This window comes from Terrapene carolina, unplaced genomic scaffold (genome assembly GCF_002925995.2).
Source record: "Terrapene carolina triunguis isolate 2854851 unplaced genomic scaffold, T_m_triunguis-2.0 Scaffold166, whole genome shotgun sequence".
NCBI lineage: Eukaryota > Metazoa > Chordata > Testudines > Emydidae > Terrapene > Terrapene triunguis.
In genome coordinates, this window is record NW_020664517.1 from 1,432,260 (window position 1) to 1,452,682 (window position 20,423).

At 62.5% G+C, this 20,423-nt stretch overlaps 1 protein-coding gene across 1 annotated transcript in view; it reads right to left on the reverse strand.

Annotated features, from left to right (window-relative positions):
• Window positions 1–872: 872 nt before the first annotated feature.
• Window positions 873–20,423, reverse strand: part of LOC113405059 (L-fucose kinase-like) — a 24,648-nt gene continuing 5,097 nt past the window's right edge. The window contains exons 6-22 of the mRNA XM_026653857.1: window positions 19,239–19,319; window positions 17,121–17,240; window positions 15,962–16,133; window positions 14,775–14,902; window positions 14,175–14,276; window positions 13,441–13,611; window positions 12,974–13,044; window positions 11,808–12,172; window positions 10,476–10,686; window positions 9,495–9,661; window positions 8,967–9,194; window positions 7,715–7,858; window positions 6,939–7,058; window positions 5,107–5,294; window positions 3,402–3,501; window positions 1,668–1,891; window positions 873–1,418 (exon numbers count right to left, since the gene is read on the reverse strand). Of these exons, the coding sequence (XP_026509642.1) occupies window positions 1,293–1,418; window positions 1,668–1,891; window positions 3,402–3,501; window positions 5,107–5,294; window positions 6,939–7,058; window positions 7,715–7,858; window positions 8,967–9,194; window positions 9,495–9,661; window positions 10,476–10,686; window positions 11,808–12,172; window positions 12,974–13,044; window positions 13,441–13,611; window positions 14,175–14,276; window positions 14,775–14,902; window positions 15,962–16,133; window positions 17,121–17,240; window positions 19,239–19,319 (2,718 nt within the window). The 3' untranslated portion in view covers window positions 873–1,292. The remainder of the gene's footprint in view (window positions 1,419–1,667; window positions 1,892–3,401; window positions 3,502–5,106; window positions 5,295–6,938; window positions 7,059–7,714; window positions 7,859–8,966; window positions 9,195–9,494; window positions 9,662–10,475; window positions 10,687–11,807; window positions 12,173–12,973; window positions 13,045–13,440; window positions 13,612–14,174; window positions 14,277–14,774; window positions 14,903–15,961; window positions 16,134–17,120; window positions 17,241–19,238; window positions 19,320–20,423) is intronic.

Here is a 20,423-nt window from a genome sequence, read left to right on the forward strand (position 1 = left end):
ACGGCCTGTGGGCCAGATCCAGCCCACCAGCTGTTTTAATCTGGCCCTCAAGCTCCCGCTGGGGAGAGGGATCTGGGACTTGCCCTGCTCCGGCGCTCCAGCCAGGGAGCAGGGTCAGGGGCCGCTCCATGCAGATCCCAGAAGCAGCGGCATGGCCCCTCTCCAGCTCCTATGCGTAGGGGCAGCCAGGAGGCTTTGCCACCCCTGCAGCTCCCATTGGCCGGGAACAATGGCCAATGGGAGCTGCAGGGGCGGTGCCTGCGGATGGGGCAGTGTGTAGAGCCACCTGACCATGCCTTCGCATAGGAGCCAGAGAGGGACATGCCGCTGCTTCTGGGAGCTGCTTGACATAAGCACCGCCCGGAGCCTGCACCCCTGAGCCTCCCCCCGTGCCCCAGCCTTGATCCCCCAAGCACCCTCCAGCACCCCAAACATCTCATCCTCAGCTGGAGCCCTCACCCCCCCATGCCCCAAACCCCTGCCCTAGCCCTGATCCCCTTCCCACCCTCCAAACCCCTTGATCCCAGTCCGGAGCACCCTCCTACACCCTGAACTCCTCATTTCTGGCCCCACCCCAGATCCTGCACCCCCAACCAGAGCCCTGACCCCCTCCCGCACCCCAATCCCAATTTTGAGAGCATTCATGGCCTGCCATACAATTTCTATTCCCAGATGTGGCCCTTGGGTCAAAACATTTGCCCACCGCTGAGAAAGGCAAAGTAAGACAAACTGCTGCTTGAAGCCTTGGAGGTGTGATGTAAGGTTACTTGCAGAGTTTGACGTGATGTTCACAATTTGTATTTTAACGGGTTACAGCTTTAACTTTCAGACTCAGTGTCTGTCATTAAATAACACGGCTGACCCCTCCAGAATTTCCCACACTTATGAACATTTTAATTGATGAACAGAAAAAATGCTTAAAAATAAACGTCGATAGTCGAAATGATAAAAAATACAAATTCTGCCAAGCCTATTTATCCAGCCCAGTGATGCTGTCAAACAGCGAGGGGCCTTTCTTCCCTCTGGCTGCCTGTGAACCTGGCCTGGTTCTGCTGTAGGGCCGAGGGCTTCCCAGCTCCATCAGCCCAATGGTAGAGGCACGTATTCTACAGCGATGATCATGCAACCTGTGCTGCTGCTGAAACCAGAAGTCACTCTGAATTGAAACCAAACCAGGACAGATTCACCTGCCGCGCCTGTGAGTGGAAAATCATGCCAGCGTGGGAGGTTGGCTGCTCTGCGGCTGTCTGAACATTCACTGGCAGTGCACAAAGACCAGGGCCCGTTGGTCTTCACGTGACCGGTTGGGCCCTCTCATTCCCTGTGTCGCCTCTTGCTTTAGGGTCGCTCCCCACTAGCTGCAGAGAGAAGCCAGCTGTGTCCACTTCAACAGTGTGGATGCTGAAATTCCCCAGGCCCTACAATGAAAGGTTATGGTTAGTAAAGCGTCAGTGGGGGCCTTGCTGCTACGTGGTAATAGCTGTGGGTGTAGCACTGGGGGGCTGTTTGCTTAGTTCTAACCCCTTCCCCACTGCCTGGCCGACATGCCACGTGGCACAGGCTGCTGTAGTCTGCACCCCTCTCGCAGTGCCTGGGACACGCCCTGCAGAGCCATCCGCTGCCCTGATCACTCCTGAGATGGGTGGGAGCGAACGTGCAGGGCTCACCTCTGTGTTTGCTAGAATTTGCTGTATAAAGACTTTCTGGCTGGGCTCTTTGGTTAAGATGTAGAGGAACCCGCCGCCTCCAGCTCCAGCCAAGCTCTGCCCATAGACATACGGCTGGAGAGCATCCATCATGCGTCTGACAGCCAGAGGCTCACAACCTGGGGCCATGCACTTCTTCTGCTGCCAGTAGCGGGTCAGGCACTCTCCAAGGAGAGGCAGGTTACCTAGAGCAGACAAAGAGAATGCCAAGAATTGGTCTATGCCCAGGAGAGCTACAGCTGTTCCCTAAGGGTTCCCCACCCCTGGTCTCGCAGGGGCCGTGGGCAGGGTCGGCCCTGCCAGTGGTATCAGAACTAAATGATCCGCTTGGCCGGCCTGATACCCCAGCATTGCACCCGCTTGGTGGTGAACGCCATGGCCCCCCTTGCTAGGCAAGTCTGCGTATCTGTAATGCTCCACTGGGGAAAGGGGGGTGGAGTCTGGCTCTTTCCCTGTTCTTAGCACAGATGTAGTCAGAAAAGGGACACTGCAAATACGGTGCAGCTCCCTCTTTCTCCAACATGCCCCTTGGCTCAGGCTGCGGTGAGACGAGGCAGCTTCTGAGCTGTAGAATCTCCATCGACTTGGAAAAGCTGCTGAGTTCTGCCTCCATCAGCGCCAGCCGCGATGAAGACTGCAGCCGTCGGGGGACTGGCGCTTGGTGGCTATTCGTGGATTACGGGCAGAAGGGGCCATTCGATCAGACCAGCAGCTCATCAAGGAAATGCTGCACCAAGCCTAGATCTCGAGCTTGCTTTATAGCAAGGCGTCCAGCCTCGATGTAACGAGCCCAGAGGTCCGGTCACTCGCCCCCAGACCCGCTGGTTCCTACTGACCCATGTGCTGCTCCTGAGCTCTGGGGGGGTTACACAAGCTCCTGCCGCTGACTCCCCAGTAACAAGCCACCAGCGTTTCTGCTCTTTTTTCCAACGTTTCAACCCAGCTGCAGTTGCACCCCAGCAAGAGCAGGGCTCGCCTTTGTGCGGCCTTGGGGGGGGCGCTGGCCTGTACAGTCTGCTACATGGTGGGGGGAACAGACTGGGAAAGCAATTTGCTCTGCTGATGCGGTGTTAGGGGCTGCATCGACATGCAGCGGCTGGAAACGACTGACCAAAACCGTCGTTTAACCAGGCCGTAAGCACAATGCCCCAGCAGGAGCAGCCCTGGAGCCAGCTCTTGGGTGCACCGGTGGGGTTCTGGGGCTCCCTATGAAGGCATGGCCCTGTGGCACCCTGATCACATCCTAGCCAGCACTGCGGCTCCCAGCCCACCTTGACAGAGCTGTTGTTCGGTTTCCTAAGCACAAGTGGGAACTGCGCTAAAGACATCGGAGCAGGGCTGCCTTGGCAGGAGGCGTCCATGGAATTGGCATGAAATGGAGCAGACGGCAGCTGCCTTCCTCTTCAATGTCCCAGCAGGCAATGCAGGCCAGCCACCGTGCTTAGGCTGGAGCTGGGCTCCTAGGGGACAAGTCCCATCGCGGCTAGGCCTGGGCCAGCCAAGGGATCTATACAGCCCAGGAGCCGTGGTGCCTTTCCTGTCTGCTAGCCCCAGCAGCACTGCTGGGATGGCCTAGCATGTAGCCCTTAGCCACAAGAGCAGTGGCACCCCCTCTCCAGGCCGTGGGGCCACGCACTCAGGGCAGGCTCAGGAAAGGGCTCCTGGGCCCCGGAGCTGAGCGTGCAGCTGCTTTACCTTGCCGAAAGGCCCGGGCACACTGCTCCGCGTTGCTCACCAGGGCGTCGGCGTTCTGCACGATAGCTGGCAGCCTGGCATACCAGTTCCTGAGCACGTCCTGCAAGGGGAGGCCAGCCATGAATTGCATCACCTTCACCTGGCCTTCCCAGCCCGAGGGGCCCTGCCCTGCTGCTGACACACACAGCCCGGCACTTGGGGTGCACAAGGAAAGCAGGAGCGTGGCTGTTTCACACCTGTTCAGTGCAGCTCCCGGCAGCTTGCTGGGCCAGGGATCCTAAGGGGGGAGGGGTTGTGCGATGGCCAGAGGGCGGCTCCTCTGAGCTGGGAGGCAGGAACTGGAGCCGGGACTTAACCCCTGAGGCTGGGCTATTGGCCCTGGATCCAGCTGTGACCCGGCCCCAGCACCTGAACCAGCTCGGGATTGAACAGGGAGCAGCAGCACGTGTAACTGAAGGGAAATGGGCAGAGGTGCCACAGTCGGCAGAGGTGCCACAGACGTTCTCTGGGGACGCAGCCAGGCCTGGTGTGGCAGCGAGCCTCACCCCCTACTGCGGAGGGCAAGGCAAGGCCAACCCCATGCTCCTCTGAGAGCTTTAATACCTCCTCCCTCCCGCAGCACAGGCAGGAGTTCAGGTTAAGGCCCGTCTCCACTATGCTGCATGGACTCCCTCTGCCCCAGAGCCCCCCGCCGTGACTCGAGCGGGGGAGGCAGGGCGCCTGGGTACTTTAGGCCCCTGCTGGGTGACCCCGAACTCTCGCTTCCAGCAGCTACGTTCCACGCACTGGAACCAATCGTCGGGCAGGCCTCTGCCGCTAGAGGTGGGAGCTGCTGTCCGACAGCCCTGCGCTCTGTTCCCGCTGATGTGCACCTGGCTGTCCTGTGGGCTGGCACTGGGCCCAGATTCTGCTGTTCCCCTGCCTACAGCTCCCCGGCTGCTGGAGCTGCGCCCCGCTAGCAGAGAGTGTGGGGCAGGGGGCCCCATGGGGAGCCCAATTGCTGAGCGGGATCCTGAGGTGGTGTGTGAGAATGATTTGCAGCCTGGCCTCTATGCGGAGCAGTTTAGGGGAAACCCGCGTCCTGCGGGCGCTGTGAGCTGGTCTCCAGAGCATGGGGATGCGGCGCCCAGGTTGTTACAAATAAAGAAAATCCCAGTGTGACTCAGTATCCCCGCCCAGCCCTGGGCACTGTCCCCTTGTACTGGGCATGTCTGACCAGCCACCTTCCCACTGAGCATTGGACAGCTGCTCCCGGGAGCCAGCATTCACTTTCACTGCAGCGGGGACAGAGCCAAGGGAGGGACGCAGCCAATCCCCTGCAATGAGCCACAACAACTGTGCGGCATGGGGCCGTCTGGCTGTCCTGTGTCTGTACAGCACCTAGCGCAGCAGGGGCTGGGTCCATGGCTGGGCACCTGGGTCCTAGAGTAACGTCTCCAATAAAGCTGGGGCCAATGAACTAAGCAGGGGGCTGGGAGCAGGGTACTAGGCTCAGCTCAGCTGCATGGGACAGGGGCAGGTTGTTTCCCAGCTCCGGCCCTCAGCTGTGGACCAGGGAGGGGAGTGACCCTGCTCTGTAGAGCACTGGGAGAGCTATGGCTGAACTGGTGTGGAGGGAGCTGCTAGATCTGCCCATGCCTGCTGTGGCCTTGCTGGGGGCTGGGTGGGGAGCGCCCCCTGAGGCATGGAGGGGCACATGCTTTACCTGGAGCAGGTTGCGGGCCAGCCGAGTCTTCCCTGTGTAAATCAGGAGCAGGTGCTGGTTCAGGGTCTGGGGAAAGCCCTCCGGGACGGGGATCTGCTCCACCTCCACCTTCAGGGGCAGCAGGGCCTTCGACCTCCCGATCTTGATGCCTGGCACAAGCCCACCAACCTGGTCCTGCCATCCTCCTCCTGCCAGCAACAGGGCCCGTTACATAGCAGCAGGCCGCAAGGACACTAATGGTTTCAGTCCCAGCCCTGCAGCCGAGAGGAATTTTGCACCGTTGTGCAAGCGCAGAATTAATGTCCCCCACAGATTTTTCTTTCCTCCACAGAATAATTAATTCTGACGGGGAGGTGCAGGGAAGCTGCAATTACACCTTCAGCCCCACAGAGGCTGATGTGGCACCTGAAGAGAGGGCAGCAGGCTCATGGGTTGGAGCAGCCAGCCCTGGAGGGGGAGGGGGCAGAGGCGTGGCCAGGTGAGGAGACGTGGGCTATGGGGACTGGACAGAGCGGGGCACATGGGGCTGCTGGGGGGTGTGTCACACGAGTTCAGAAGGGCTAGTGAGGGGGACAGACTGAGGCGGCGGCACGGGAGCTAGTGGGGTGGCAGCATTGAGCCAGGGGCTGAATGGGAGGGGGGTGCAGGGCCACATGGGGACGGGGAGGAGTGTGGGGTGCAGGGACACTTGGGGACGGGCAGATGTGCCTGACTGAATGGGAGAGGCTACAGGTCAGCCAGGGTCTGCATGAGGGAGGCTCTCCAACTCCCAAACAATCCCTCCCCCACAAATCTATTCCATACTTCTCCCACCCACACCCAGCAACCCTCCAGGTTCACTCCCAGGCTCCTTCCCTCTCCCTCAGCTCCTCTGCTACCCCTGACTCCCACGAGCCCTTGCGCTGCTTTTGAACAGAGCGGGAAATACGTTTCTGTATTGCAGTTTAAATGAATTATTACTCAAAATTCTGAATTAATATGCCTAGTGAGGAATCTATTTGTCAAAAAACATTTCCTGAATCTTTTTTGTTGTCTGGATTGTTACTGACAGACTTGCTGACAGGTATTTTGAAATAAATTGAAACTGGCGTGATTATATTGTGTTATTTTGACAAACAACATTTTCAGAATTTTAAAATATTGGGTGCAGAATTTTGAATGTGCAGGTGCAGAAGTCCCCCAGGAGTCCAACAAGCAGGATATTGGGGGAGGCCCTGGCAGCGTGGTGCTGAGGGGCCGGCTGTGGGGGAGAGGAAGGCGGGCTGCTTGGTTGGGGACAGGGAACTGATCAAACAGCCCCTGTGGGGGCTAGCAGGGGGGCAGGCAGCCTGCACCACGAGGGTTAACACTGCCTGTTGCAGAGACAGCCTGAGCCAGCAGGGCAGAATAATGGGCCCGAGTAGCCTGGGCCATGGGGCCATCGGGGCAGTTCAAACCTCCAGCTGTGTGGCGAGGCCGGGCCCCTAGACAGGGCAGCGGGAATGGCAGAGAGGCAGTGGGTCTGACAGGGGCCAGGGCTGTGCAGTGCAGAGGCAGCCTGGGATGGCGTACCCCGGGCAGGGCAGCGGGAATGGCAGAGAGGCAGTGGGTCTGACAGGGGCCAGGGCTGTGCAGCGCAGAGGCAGCCTGGGATGGCGTACCCCGGGCAGGGCAGCGGGAATGGCAGAGAGGCAGTGAGTCTGACAGGGGCCAGGGCTGTGCAGCGCAGAGGCAGCCTGGGATGGCGTACCCCAGCTCCCACAGACTCATGCCACACACCTGGTCAGGGGGTCCATTCAGGCGGCCGGGCCAGGCCATGACAGGCCCCCCACCACTGGTCTCTGTGCCGTTACCTGTGGTGAGTACCTGCTCCAGGTGCAGCACGGCATGGATGAGGGACTCTGCGTTGGCGGATTTCCCAGCCGCCCGGTACAACGCTGCCATCACCGCCCCAGCCAGGATGCTGCTGGTGCCTGGAGGAGCCAAAGATGGGTCAGGGAGGTGAGGCAGAGGGTGCATGGGGACCACGTCTCAGCCATGGCCCATGAAACGACCCAGCACCCCGCAGGGCAGGGCAAGGCCGTGGGGGCCATAGCTAGGTTACGTCCCCACCTCCCAGAGCAGCTGCAGAGACGCAAGAGGACGTAAGCAGCTCTCTGTGCTGGGTGCCCCTGCAATCCCCATGCTCTGCATTGCCCGGCCGGAGGGGACTGGCCTGCAGAGCCCAGCAAGGAAGCCACAGAAAGAAGCTTGGATCCCTCCCCAGCGGCCGAGCCCCTGGCCCCTCCCGCAGGGCGTCCAGCGTGCTGTGCCCAAGCAGGAAGCCGGGAGCCAGCCTGTTCTCAGTGCAGACCTTGCAGTGCTGTGGGAGAGCGAGTTTCTCCTGAGGGCCTGAGGGCCCGGCTGGGGGAGCCCCAGCCCCGCTGCTGTTCAATGTCCCTCACTCTGTTAGGAGAGACCCGCCAGGCCCGAGAACGTGACCAGGGCGGGCCTGGCTGCTTATGGCTGAGAACAACTTTCCTGTAGCCTCCTATGGAGCTGAAGCCAAGGCCCAGAGCTCTCCTGGGCTAGGGTTACCTACGCTCGCTGCCCAGACCGTGCCCTGTGCAAACAGGGGCCACGAACATACCCAGGCCGGATCCGTGGGGCAGGCTGGACCAGCTGTGCACTTCAAACCCTCCACCAGAGCACTCCAGCAGCTGGGCCTGCAAGGGCTTCTGGGAAGCGAGGGTGACAATCTGGGTGCAGATGAAAGCCGCTTTCAGCAAGGCACCTGGAAAGGAGAGGGGAAGCCCTGAAAGGCTGGTCAGCGCAGCCATGCCCTGGCCACCAAGCCCCTGCTAGTTTAACCCCTTCATAGCCAGCAGACTAACATGGTGCCCGGCCGGGTCACGGCTGTTGGATCAGCCATTAGCCCAAGCTCCTGACAGGCGGGTGCTCATAGCGACCCCACCCAGGCCAGCAGGGCGAGGGCAGAGCCGCAGCCCCAGCTGTCCAGGCTCGGAGGCCTGCTCTCCCCGCGGCACGGAACAGCAGGTGCTGGAGGAGGGGGAGGGGGGACTCGCTGAGCCGAGGGTCCCCCCGGGGCTGGCTCATTGTGGGGGGGCTACTGGCAGGGGAACAAGCAGCAACAGGATGAGCGTCTCCATCCCCCGCTACGCAGGCCTCCAGCCTGGGCCTCTCTTATCACCGCCCCACCCCCGGGGGGCAGGGCAGGGCTGTCACCCATTGCACAGGGGGGAGTCGAGGCCCAGACAGGCTAGGGGACTTGCCCCTGGTCCCACAGGAAGTCTAGCAAAACAGGGACTAAGCCCAGTCCCCGACCAGCACCAAACTCACTGGGCTGTCCTTGGCCAGCCGCCCTGGCGGTGGGTTTGTGCTGCAGGCTGTTGTCTGCTAGGAATGAGCCCCCAACTCCTCTACTGGCCGCACTACAGTCACCCGCTGGGGAGGGCTCGGTGGCGGGGCTCGGGGAGTGGTTCCCCAGACAGCTCTCTGGCCCATTCCTGATCCCCCGGGACACCCCGCCTCCTGCGTTTCACTCTGCATGGATTCACCCTTGCCCAGCCAGGTGGATGTCGTTCCTGCCGGCCTGATAGGGAACGGACACTGCTTCGGAGACCTGCAGTGGATGCAGGCATGCGAGCCAGCTGGGGGGACGGCCCATCTCGGTGCTGGGGGGGGTGCAGTGACAGGGATGCAGCACAGGTCACTACTCGGCGCCCCCCAGGGGCCAATCCGAGAATAAGCCTGGAGAATTCACAAGCACCAGCGACCCCGCTCTCTGCCACCCATGTGGCACTGCAAGTGACCCCCAGCCCCTCTCCTGGGCTGCGGAGCAACTGGTGAGCCCTGATCCTGAGCAGCGGGGTGGGTCTTACCTGGCGCGTGGGGCTGGCAGTAATCCTGCAGGTCCTCCAGGTCCTGGCACACCAGCTCCAGCACCACCTCGCCCTCCAGCGCGCCGCTAGCACTGACCAGCCGGAGCTCCGGCTCGGCGATGCGCCGGGCCCGGGCCCCGATTGGTCGGCGCCCGTCCACCAGGATGGCAATGTCCACCACGGCTCCCCCGTGCTCGTAAGTGATTGGAGGAGTGTCGCTCCAGCCACCTGCAAGGCACAGAGGGGTGCGCACTCAATGGAGCCTCATGCAGGACGCCCGCCCACAGACCAGCCCTCATCTCCTGTCCTCTCCATGCTGCCAAACTGTGCCCCTTTACAGCCAGTGCTGTCCACCCCCTGGGCGCTGCTCCCTTCGCACCAGAGCTCCCCGCGGCCCCGGCCCTGCACTGCCTCATCCACCCCAGCACTGGGACAGAGCCTAGGGCCAGCCCCAGTGATGGCCCGGCCAGAAGAGAAAGCCCTTTGAACTGGGGCCTGTGGAAGCTGCTCCCACCCAGAGGTGCTCACCAGAGACGTCTATCCGGGCAGGGCACTCCACCAGCACCCAGTGACCGACAGGAGGGGGCTCCTCCCGCCCGACGCCGATGAACCGGCACGCCGACATCACAGCCTGGCGGATCAGGATCTGCTCGGCCCCCTCGTAGTGCCGGGCGGCCCTCACCAGCAGAGCCGGCCTGAAACGGCAGGGGAAGACGGGCACCGCTCACCAGCTGGCAGAGGGCACCATCGGAGCGGTCTTTCTCCTGGGATGCCAGCGGCACGGCCAGTTAGCAGCTCTGGCAAGACTGAGCAGAAACACGCTCGACTGGCCACAGGACGGCAGTGGTGCCCGTGTCGGCCTTTGGCACAGGTTGTCATGGTTACTGACCACCTGGTGTGTGGCCGGGTCCTTAGCCAATCTCCCAGCCACAGTCCAGGGCTGCAGAGACGGAGATGCCGGGAACATCAGCCAGCCCAGCGCAAAGCCCCCTGCAGAGACACGGGGCTCGGGCCCAGCAGCGTCCTTAGCATCAGCTGGAGAGTTTATGGGTTTCCAGCAGGACCTGGGACTAGGGTGACCAGATGTCCCGATTTTATAGGGACACTCCCCATTTTGGGGTCTTTTTCTTATATAGGCTCCTATTACCCCCCACCCCGTCCCGATTTTTAACATTTGCCGTCTGGTCACCCTACCTGGGACCCAAGCTGCTGGTGGGGAGGGGCAATCAGTCCACCACCTAGAGGGGGGGGTGGAAAATCAGGCCAGTCTGTCAGTGGATGGCTGACAGCCTGGGACCTCACAGCAAACCCCGCTGCTCGCTGCAGAAAGGCCATGAGACAGAGCTGGAAATGCGGCAAAATGGAAATGACATCCCTGCAGACCCTGTGGGGAACCCCGGTCCATTGAGGGGGGCGAGCCCAGCGCCACGGCCCCCAACACAACATCTCTGCCACCCCCGCTGGCCCCCGGGCACCAAGGGCCCAGCAGCCCAGTGCGTCCAGCCATACCTGCCCAGCCATTTCCTCCTCTCTATGGCGAGCGCCTTCACTCCCTCAGCAATGTCGCCTCTCTCCAGCTGCTGGAAGGCCGGGGCCCACTCCCGGTTGGCAGCCGGCCCGCTCCGTAAGCCCCCGTCCCCTTTGGCCATGCAGCCCAGCACGTCGGCGATGCAGGCGAGAGCCCGGGCTGCCACCCCAGGGTCAGCGGCAACAGATGCCACTGGGAAGCAAAGGGAAGCCATCAGAGCGGCAGCCAGTCACGGCCCAGCAGGCTGGAGCCTTAGAGGGCCGCTGTCCACGGCAGGATTTCATCCCTCCTCATCTAGCACGACGGTTACCTTCTTCCTCTGCCCCCTAAGCCCCTCCAGCCACTTATCTACAGTTGTCCTGAACCAGAGCATGCCCCCATGGTCCCTGAGTGGAATGAGTTTGCTGAGTCTCAGCCCAGTGCCCACAGTCCATGACCCATCATCAACTCCCTCATTGACTACCTTGGGTGGATCCAAGGGCTGAATGAGGCCTGGAGTGAACTCCTCCCTCGTGCTAACCGGGGGTGGGGCACTGAGCTGGGGCAGCCGACAGAAGCTGGCACTGCCAATGCCAGTGTAGTGCCTGTTTTGGAGATAGAGGCGCTCAAGCCGGCACCTTCCTGCAGCACACCGAGAATGAACCTAGGCTCTGGTAGCCCACCTAGCCGGGGCAAGCCCAGCTCCACTTCCCAAAGCCCGCAAGGCCTGGCAATTCCAGGAGCAGAAGAGAGTTGCTTGGCGCTACTTATTTGCATGTTGTTACCCAGCATGCTCCACCCGCTCAGGGTAGCTGGAAACCTGCTGTCTGCCACAACGGAAAGTGCGCTCAGGCTTTGGCTTCCACACGGCTTCGCTAGCGAGAACGGGAGGAAACTGCCCTCCGGCAGCCTCCGTAAGCCACGTGCCTAAGGGATGTTCAAAGCGGCCACGTTCCTCTCCAGAGGTGAGTGCATGGTAGGGCGGGGGGAGGACTGTGGCATAGTCCGTACAGCTGTTTGGGACCCGGCGTTACACAGGGGCCGAAGAACGCCCTGTAGCCAACTGCAAAGACAGCAGGAGGGACTCAGAGACGCACAATGTGATCCGCAAAGATGGAATCCGGCGGGCCTCTGGGCTGACATCCCAGTGATAGTCCCCTGGCCGCTGTACGGACTGCACAGCCTGCTTAGCAAGGGAGAGGGACTGGCCGTGTTCAAGGGCCCCACCAGCACTCGTGGGCCTGCATGGGGGCTGGAGTCTGCATCCGGACGCCCCCGAGCAGCACGTGTGGCTGACCCGAAGGTCACAGGCAGCCGCCCCGCCCAGCTCTCACCCTGGTCCAGAGTGCTAAGCACGGCCTCCTGGTAGCCCTCGCTGACGGCGGTGCGGATCAGTGGCAGGAGGCTGCAGTCCTTGTGCTCCAGCAGCACCCTGCGTAGCTTGCCCTGGGCCTGGCGGAAGAAGAGCGCCCGGCGGGACGCCAGCTCCGCCTCCTGGTCTAGGCACATCAGCAGCTGCTCCCAGGACATGCGCCACGAGGCTCGCCACCGCCCCAGCCCCTCGCCCTCCTGGGAGCCCAGGAACCACAGCACGTCCTGGACCCCCAGGGGCTCGGCAGCGTGCAGAACGGGGAAGAGGCGGGCGTTCAGCAGGCAGCGGCTCCTCCGGGGGACCTCGGAGCCCCAGATATCCCCCTCCCTGCCGGAGTGAGAAGCAGCCTCAGAGAGCGGGCACCACGCGGCCTCATGCAATGGGGGCAGGAGGCCTAGGCAGTGGGCACCTGCCCCTCTGGCCTCCCCACCTACAAAGAGAGCCTCATTTCTGCCCCAGGGAAAGCAGATCCTGAGAGGCCTGCACCTCCCTAAGGCACGGGGAGAAGGGAGCATGGAGCTGAAGCTCCTGCCAGCTCTCTGCTGCCTCCTCACCAGCTGGACAGCCCCGTGCCCAGGCTGACTGGCCGCAAGTTTCGGAGGATAGCCGCTGCACCGCCCTGCCCCCATTCTGCACAGCTGGGATGGAGCCTCCTCCACCCAGACAAAGCAGGAGTCAGCAGAACCACTGTAGTCTCTTCCTCGGCCAGCTAGAGGGAAATGCGCTAAGGAGACAAGCTGTGAGGGGCTCACAGCTACTGCCCTGCCAGCCTCTCCCAGCAGGAGGCGCTGCAGATACACGTGCTGGTTATGCGGGGAAGCTCCCAGTGATCTCGTCCCAGCCTCTTGCAGCACAGGTTGCTTTAGGGTGCTGGCTTCATGTAGGCCTCGCTCTACCCCACTGGGCCCCCAGGAGTTGGCACAGCGCTCTGGAGGCCAGTGCATCAGGCAGCTCCTCTCTGCCCCTTTCCATTTGCACGGAGACATTTCCAGGCAGCATTACAGAGCGAGTTTCCCAGGTCTCAGCCGAGCAGAGTCCAGGCGCAATGCAGGGGAGGAAAGCAGTTGCTCTTGGCTCACTCTGTGCCCTATCCGGGACCCTTCTCTACCCAGCTTGTTTGGCACATACCGTATCCCCGTCCTGTGGAAGAACTCAGCCCAGGGCACGTTCAGGTAGGTGCCGGCCTCCCCGGCAGGGCTCTGTGAGGGGGGAGAGAAGAGACAGTGAGAAGTGGGGCTAGAAGGGGACAGGACTCGCACCACTGCTCTGGGCTGATCTCTGCCCTCTCCTGGTGGCAGGCCCTATGTTAACCCCACCCTGGCTCTCAGGGAGGCAGGGCAGCGTCCCTGGCCTTCGCTCCTCCCCCAGAGCACTCAGTCCCCACGGGTAGCCCCGTGCCCAGTTTCCTTGGCAGATGGTCCCCTCTGCACCCCCATAGGGGAACGTTCCTCCCCCCAGGCACCCCCATCAGGGCCCCGCAGCGGGGGAAACACAGACGGCGGGCTGCCCATAGGTGTGACTGGTCACCTAGGAGGTCACATGACCCTCGGAGCTCTATCCCCGGGTTCTCCCCCCCGCCCGGTCTCAGACAGCACCTTCCAGTCGTCGTTGCGCCCAGTCAGTGTGAACACCTGGCGCAGCACGTCCCGCAGCCGGATGGCGTGCCCCTGCAGGACCACGTCGCGCAGCCGGCAGCGCTGCAGGGCAGGCGAGGAGGAGACGTCCAGCCCCGTGAGGAGGCAGCCGGAGCCTATCTGCAAGGGTCCCTGGGAGGGCGACAAAATGGGCCGCTCCAGAAACGCGGGGCGGTGCCAGAGATCCCCACCCCCATCAGAGCTCTGGGAAGCCCCTCCCTCTAATCTAGTCACAACCTGCCCGTCATGGTGGTCTCTGGTCGCCCTTCAGCACCGGGGACCCCCAGAGGGAGCTGAAGGCTCAGAAAGACTTTCAATTCCACGTACCATATACAGCCGTGCTTTGAATAGTGGCAAAGCCGGGGGGGGTGGGAGGGCAGAGATGGTCACTGGTAAAATCTAGCAATGGGGGATACTGTGGGAGTCCTGCATTCACTCCCTAGAGCTCCTGGACACAAGGTCACGAATCGGGAGAGGAGCAGGGACTGGAGCTGGGACGGGTGTGCTGAAGAGCCTGGGGGAAGAGACAGGATCTACCTGGGCCTGAACATGCAGAGAGAGGGGGCCCCAGCAGGCAGGCCCCAGGCTGGGTTAGAGCGAGAGTCCAAAGCCATAGGGCGATCCAGCCCCGTGCCTGGGAAGCGCATGACCCCCAGGGACCCAGCCGAGTGAGCAGGATGGGGAGGGAGCTGTACCTGCAGGTGGCAGTGCTGGAGAACGCTTCCGGGCTCCACCCGCACGGCTCCTTCCAGCAGGCTGTTGGTGACGGAGCAGCCGTCCTCCAGGAGCTGGGGCTGCTGCGGGAACAGAAGGAACCAGCGCTCAGCAATGGGGGAGAGGAGCCCGGCGGGGCAGAGGGGGAAGGGCAGAAAGGGAGCTGGGGAGGAGTACTGAGCACTCTCTGAAGGTCCCGCACGGAGGTGGCACTGATGGAGGGTTAGGGGAGCACCAGAGGCCCCGTTGTCCTAGGCTCCCAGCCCTGCGCCAAACAGCTGACAGCAGCCAACACAGACACGGGGGGGAAGGGGAACTGAGGCCCAGCGAAGAGCAATGACTTGCCCAAGGTTACCCAGCAGGTCCAAGACCAGGCTGGGAACACAGCCCAGGTCTCCCGACCCGCAGGCCACACTGCCTCTCCCACAGGGATGGGGTAGTAGTGTAGACGGTGCTGGCGTCTTTCCCGCTATGCTGTCTCAGAGTAGGCCCAGATGCCACTGGTGCCCCAGGGCAGTGGGGGCAGGAAAGGAGATGCCAGGGGCAGGGGCATGTTGGGGGCTGGGACGGGAGGTACCTACAGCTATGTGGGAATGCGCCACTTTGCGGAAGGGGAGGGCGTTGGCGGAGCTGGTGCGAAGCGTCAGGTTGTGGATGTGGTCGCTAGCGGACATAGTCATGTAGTCATAGCAACCATCAGGTATACACGCTGCCAGGAAACAGGAGAGAGGCAACACCGTTAATGCACTGCCAGCAGATCTCTGGGGTGGCAGCCAGGCTGCAAGGGATGGGGGCCTGGCTGGCGCCAGGGGTCCATCAGAGTGGGGAGGGTAGGGGAGGGGAGGGGTAGGAGCACTCTGTCTCCGGCAGAGGGCCATCCCCTCCCCTCTGGGCGCCATGATCCGGGCACCACCCAGCAGGGTGGGTGCTGGACTGAACCCAGGCCAGAGCACAGGGAGGGCCTCGCCCAGTGGGAGACCAAAGGAGTCGGCCCTGGCACCTGACTGTGATTGGCAGCTGACGCCCACCAACGAGATCCCGAGGAGCAAACTCGGCGTCACGCACGAGCTGAGAGAGGAGGTCGGGGGGAGACACCGAGTGCAGTCCAAACACCTCCGCGCGGCAGCCAGCCGGGGCACGGCAGGGACGTGCGCAGCCCCTCGCGCCCCCAGCGGAAGCCCCCTAGTGGGTTAGATGACAAGGCTCTGAAGTTATACAAGCCAAGCAGTTCTTGCTTACCCTGCTGAGGCTCTTTTAATGACTCCTGGCAGACCGGGGCCCTGCTTTTCCTTACAGAGGGCAGCCGGCGACCCCAGCGACACGCTGCTGGGGCATGCACTCGGGGCACAGCGCCCCCTAGCCCCATGCTGGGACTGACGGAAACGTGCCAAAATCCTCAATACACTAACAAAGCACCCCTTGACGGCCCGCGTCTCCCCAGCAACCGTAGAGTCTTTGGAACCGGCCATGTCCTGTTTCTAATGAGCACAGTTGCCAGCTCCACTGTGGTGGCTCCTTTGAGGCCTCCCCTCCACACGCCAACCAGAACTAAACCTGCCCGGCTTCTGAGTTGTAACAGTCCTCGGAGGAACGGCGGGGGAGGAAACAGGCCACTGGTGTCTTTAGAGACTATCCCCAATTCCTTGGCAAGATACCAGCCAAAGAACATCTGCTGGGACACGGGGTGGCTACCAAGGCCCCAGAGAACTCTAGCCAGAGTGGGCGGGCATGAGGGGCTGGGGCAGTGCTCAGGGGCGGTCGCACTCACCCATGCTGAGAGGGATGGCATGGAGGGCCTTCCACAGCACGGAGCGGGCGCTCCTCAGGGCCGCCGCCCCCTTGGCATGGCCGCTGCCCACCTCCCGGGTCCTGCCGGTCACAAAGTCCTCCTCAGTCACCCCGTCGGCCATGCAGAGCACGATATCGAAGAACAGGGACAGCTGGAGGGAGGGAGAGAACCGGAAACGCTCAGTCTGTGCAACCCCCCCAGCCCTGCCGAGCTGTGCCCTCCAGCTCTGACCCACAGGCTGGAGACTGTGACTGCAGTGTGTCTACACTGGGTGGGCTTCACACTGGATACCGCGGTGACAGCACTGCCGGGGGGGGGGGGTGCCAGGGAGGGGCAGGGCTCCTGGGGTTGGGGATTCCAAGGGAGAACAAAAGAAAAGGGGTGACAGACCCTAGGCTGTGCCAATGAGCAGGGTTTGGGACGGAGCAGCACCTGGCCCTTGGAATGGCAAGAGAAGCCGGCACCGGCTGGTTCGGGAGCTGTGTGACTGGAGCAAGATGGCTGCCACAGACAGCAGGCATCTCTCTGCCCTGCCCCTCCCTGGGCAAAGGGCGAGTAGGATGACTTCCGTCCTCAGCCCCAGGCATGGCGGGATGGAGGGCAGGGGTAGGGGGCTGTCTCAGGGGCAGCCCCATGGGGAGGAGGTGGCAGGGGGAGCTCGCGCTGCTGCGTGGGGTCTGGAGGACAGGACGTGGGGTTCCCTGGAGCTCTGGGGGGCAGTGATAAAATGGGCTCCAGAGCTGTGTGTTGCCCCCACAGCACTCCCACAGACCCGGCTCCCTGCACGGCAGACGACAGTTAGAGCCCTGTCCAGGGGACACCCTGCTGCTCGGCTGGGGAGTGGGGTGCAGAGAAGTTTCCACCACGGGGAGTTGGGGAGGTACGATCAGCCATGATCCTGAACATGCACAGAGTGCCCCCTGCTGGTCACCTGACACCCCTTGGTTCCAGGGTCTCCAACTGCCCCTGTGCCAGCAGACCCATCTGCTGGGGGGAGGGGGAAGGAAGAGCTGATTGCCCAGGCAGTGCTTTAGACAGCTATGGAGAGGTGAGGGTGGCTCTCCTTGTGGCTGGCACCAGATGGCACAATGAGGGGATCCCTTCAGCATCACTGCTGGTGAACGGCTGAGAGCATCACCTGGATGGTCTGGGCCCCCGAATCCAGGCCCAGGTAGGTGCAGGCATCCAGAGGAGGGATGACGTGCGTGGCCAGGAGCTGCTCTGCGGTCTCCGAGGCGAAGAAGACGACCCCGCACACCTGAAACCACAGAGCCGGCTGGGTGGGGTGTCACTGCAATTCACGCCTGGGGGCCATGTAGAGCATGCCTGCTGCTCACTGCTGCCTCTAGTGGGCAGACTCAGGCCTGCGCGCTGGTGTGTGATTATGTCACCCCCTAGAGTTACCGATGCTAACCCCTTCTGCTGGTGGTGGCTGGTGGCCAGGGCCGGATTAACTCTCCTGTGGGCCCAGGGCTATTAAATTTTGTGAGGCCTCTGTATACAAGTCTTTTTCCTGGGAGGGAATTTGGTGCAGGAGGGGGGTTCTGATCTGGGGCAGGGGATTGTGGTGCAGGAGGGAGCTCCGGGCTGGTGCAGAGTGTTGGGGTACAGGAGAGTGAGAGTGGTCTGGGAGGGAGTTTGGTGCAGGAGGGGGTGTGGGGTGCAGGCTTTGGCCGGGAGGCGCTTACCACAGGTGGCTCCCAGCCGGTGGTGCAGCAGGGCTCAGGCAGAATGCCTGCCTGCCCTGGCCCCATGCTGCTCCCGGAAGCGGCTGGCTGCTGGCACGTCTCTGCGCGCCCCTGCAGGGAGGGGGACAGCGTGTCTCTGTGCGCTGCCCGCGCCCGCAAGCGCCACCCCTGGTTCCCGGCCAATGGGAGCTGCGGGGACAGTGGTGGGAGCGGGGGCAGTGCATGGAGCTGCCTCCCCCCCGCCAGTGGTCACAGAGATGTGAGCAGCAAGCTGCTTCTGGGAGCGGCGTGGGGCCAGGGCAGGCAGCCTGCGCACCCCAGAGATCGCTGCCTGTGATTTAGTTTTGCGGGACCCCCCTTGAGCCGATGCAGCCCCCAAAGTCCCTGCCTTAATCCGACCCTGCTGATGGCGACTCCCCTTTGGCTCATGGGACAGTTTTGGAAGCACAAGCCCGTGGTGTCTTCAGCTCGGGAGGAGGCTGTGAGGTAGATCCTGCCCCAGGCCAGGAGCAGCCGCTCCCGTCTGGGCTGCGGACTGTCTCTAAAAGGGCTGGTGCTGTGTCTCCCTGCGGGAGTGACCAGATGTCCTGATTTTATAGGGACAGTCCCGATATTCGGGGCTTTGTCTTATATAGGCGCTTATTACCCCCCCCACCCCTCTCCCGATTTTTCACTCTTGCTGTCTGGTCACCCTACCCTGGGGTGGCATGGCTCGGTCAGGTCAGGCAGCAGGCACCCCATGGTACCCTAGCCTGTAACATCGGGCTCTCTGTCCTGTCCCCCCAGCAGGAGCAGGATTAGCTCGCCCAGAGACAGCCCTGCATTTCCGCTGGGCAGGACCAAAGCAGACTCTAGGGAAGGTCAGAGCTGGATCTGACCCCTGTGGCTAAGGCCCAGGTCTGCGAGGCAGGGCCAGATTCACAGCTGGTCTGACCCTAACAGCCAGCAGGGCAGCGCTGAACCCAACCACTTCCCCAATACACCCAGCGGCAGAGCTCCCCAGCCATTCCTCCTGCTCCAGCTGGGCCGTTACTTCTCGACAGGCCTGAGTGCCAGCTCTCCAGGGGTAGGGTTACCATTCGTCCGGATTCCCCCGGACATGTCCGGCTTTTTGAGCTAAAAATAGCGTCCGGGGGGAATTTGTAAATGTCCGGACTTTCCCCCCCCATGCAGAGCGCGCGCGGCTAACAGGGCAGCCGGCCGGATGGTGCCACTTACATGGGGCTCCGACAGCCAGAGAGAGCCCCTCCTCCACTTCCCCCTGCAGCAGAGCTCCCTCCCTCCCTCCCTCCCTGCATTCGCAGATCGCCTCCGGCAGTCTGGAGCTCCTCCCCCGCTGCTGCCCAGCGTGCCGGGACGAGTGGCTCAGGCCGTTCCTGAGCAAGTTCACAGAGACATTAGGCGAAGGCCAACAACAAGGGGGCCAGGGGGTCGGAGAAGGGGCAGGGAGGTTCTGGAGGGGGCAGTCAAGAGACGGGGGGGGTCGGGAGTTCAGGGGGGGCTTTCTGGGGGTGAGGGTGTGGATAAGGTTTTGGGCAAGCTCCTCATTAACCAACGAGGGGACGTACCAGCGGCACTTTCCCGTCCGGCCCAGCGCACTCCTGGATCCGGGCCTCCGGGCCTTGGTAGATGATGTCACGCACGAACCCCTGCAAGAGGAAAGGCCCCGTTAACTCCGGGCAGCAGCTCCCAGGTGCCTTGTGCAATTCAGCAAAGCAGCCAGGGAATGACCAGGGCTGGTTAATGGATCCTGCACCTTGGGGGCCACCAGTCTAGAGGCTTGGCCATCTGCCTCCCAGCCTCTCCTGATACTGGGAGCAGCCCGAGCTCCGGGGCAGGGTACCGTGTGTCAGAGATGGGCCCCACACACACACAGCAGGGCTGTTAAGGGGATGGGCGGGCCTAGCATGCCAGTCCCCAAAGCACCCCATGGGCAGGACCCAGCTGCCTTAGTTCCCTGTGGGGTAGCTGGTTCACTTAGAGCTCTGTGTCCTTCCCTTCTTGGAGTGCTGCTGCCATCCTGCATCCTGGTAACTCCTCACACATGCCAGCTTGGGGATAAGGTGCCACCTCGGATGTGGTGCTGAGGCATCAAAGTGGAGATCTGGCTGGCCCTGCCTCTCCCCACAGCACCCATGTGCCTGGGAGCCCATTCGCTCTGCCCCCGGCTCTGTGCCCACGACTGCTGCTTCCCAGCGCTCCAGGGCTGCTGCTCAAAATCGCAGATCCCATGTGCAGGAGCCAGGGGAATCGGCAATGGAGAATGGAGCCTTCCCCCTGGCTCAGTGGTACACCCCCTCCGGCACGGCCCTCCCAGGCTTCGAGGCACATCCTGAACTCACTGCTGAGCGCGGTCCAGAGGCCTGCGCCCGAGTGCGATGCTGGGCCGGGAGCCCTCGGGGAGCCACAGAGAAGTCCGCGCGGGAGGCTGTTCCCCAAGGGCTGCATGGGAAGCCGCGGTGGGGTTGGCAGAGCTGGAGGGGGCCAGGCACTGGCTGGCTCAGCTCACAGGCCGCTAGCGAGCAACAGAGGGTGTAATCTGGGCCGGGCTGAAGGGCAGAGCCAGGGACCCAGCCATGGGCTCACCAGTGCCTGCACCTCTCCCGGCGGCTGTAGAGCCCCATTCAGAAAGGCTCAGGGTACCCACATTAGTGATAACCCCACGGGAAAGCCCTGGGGCAGGCCAGCCCCCCTCCTGCCTCAGACCCTGAGTGTGGCCCCCCAGCCCAAGGGACACAGGCCCAGAGGGGGGA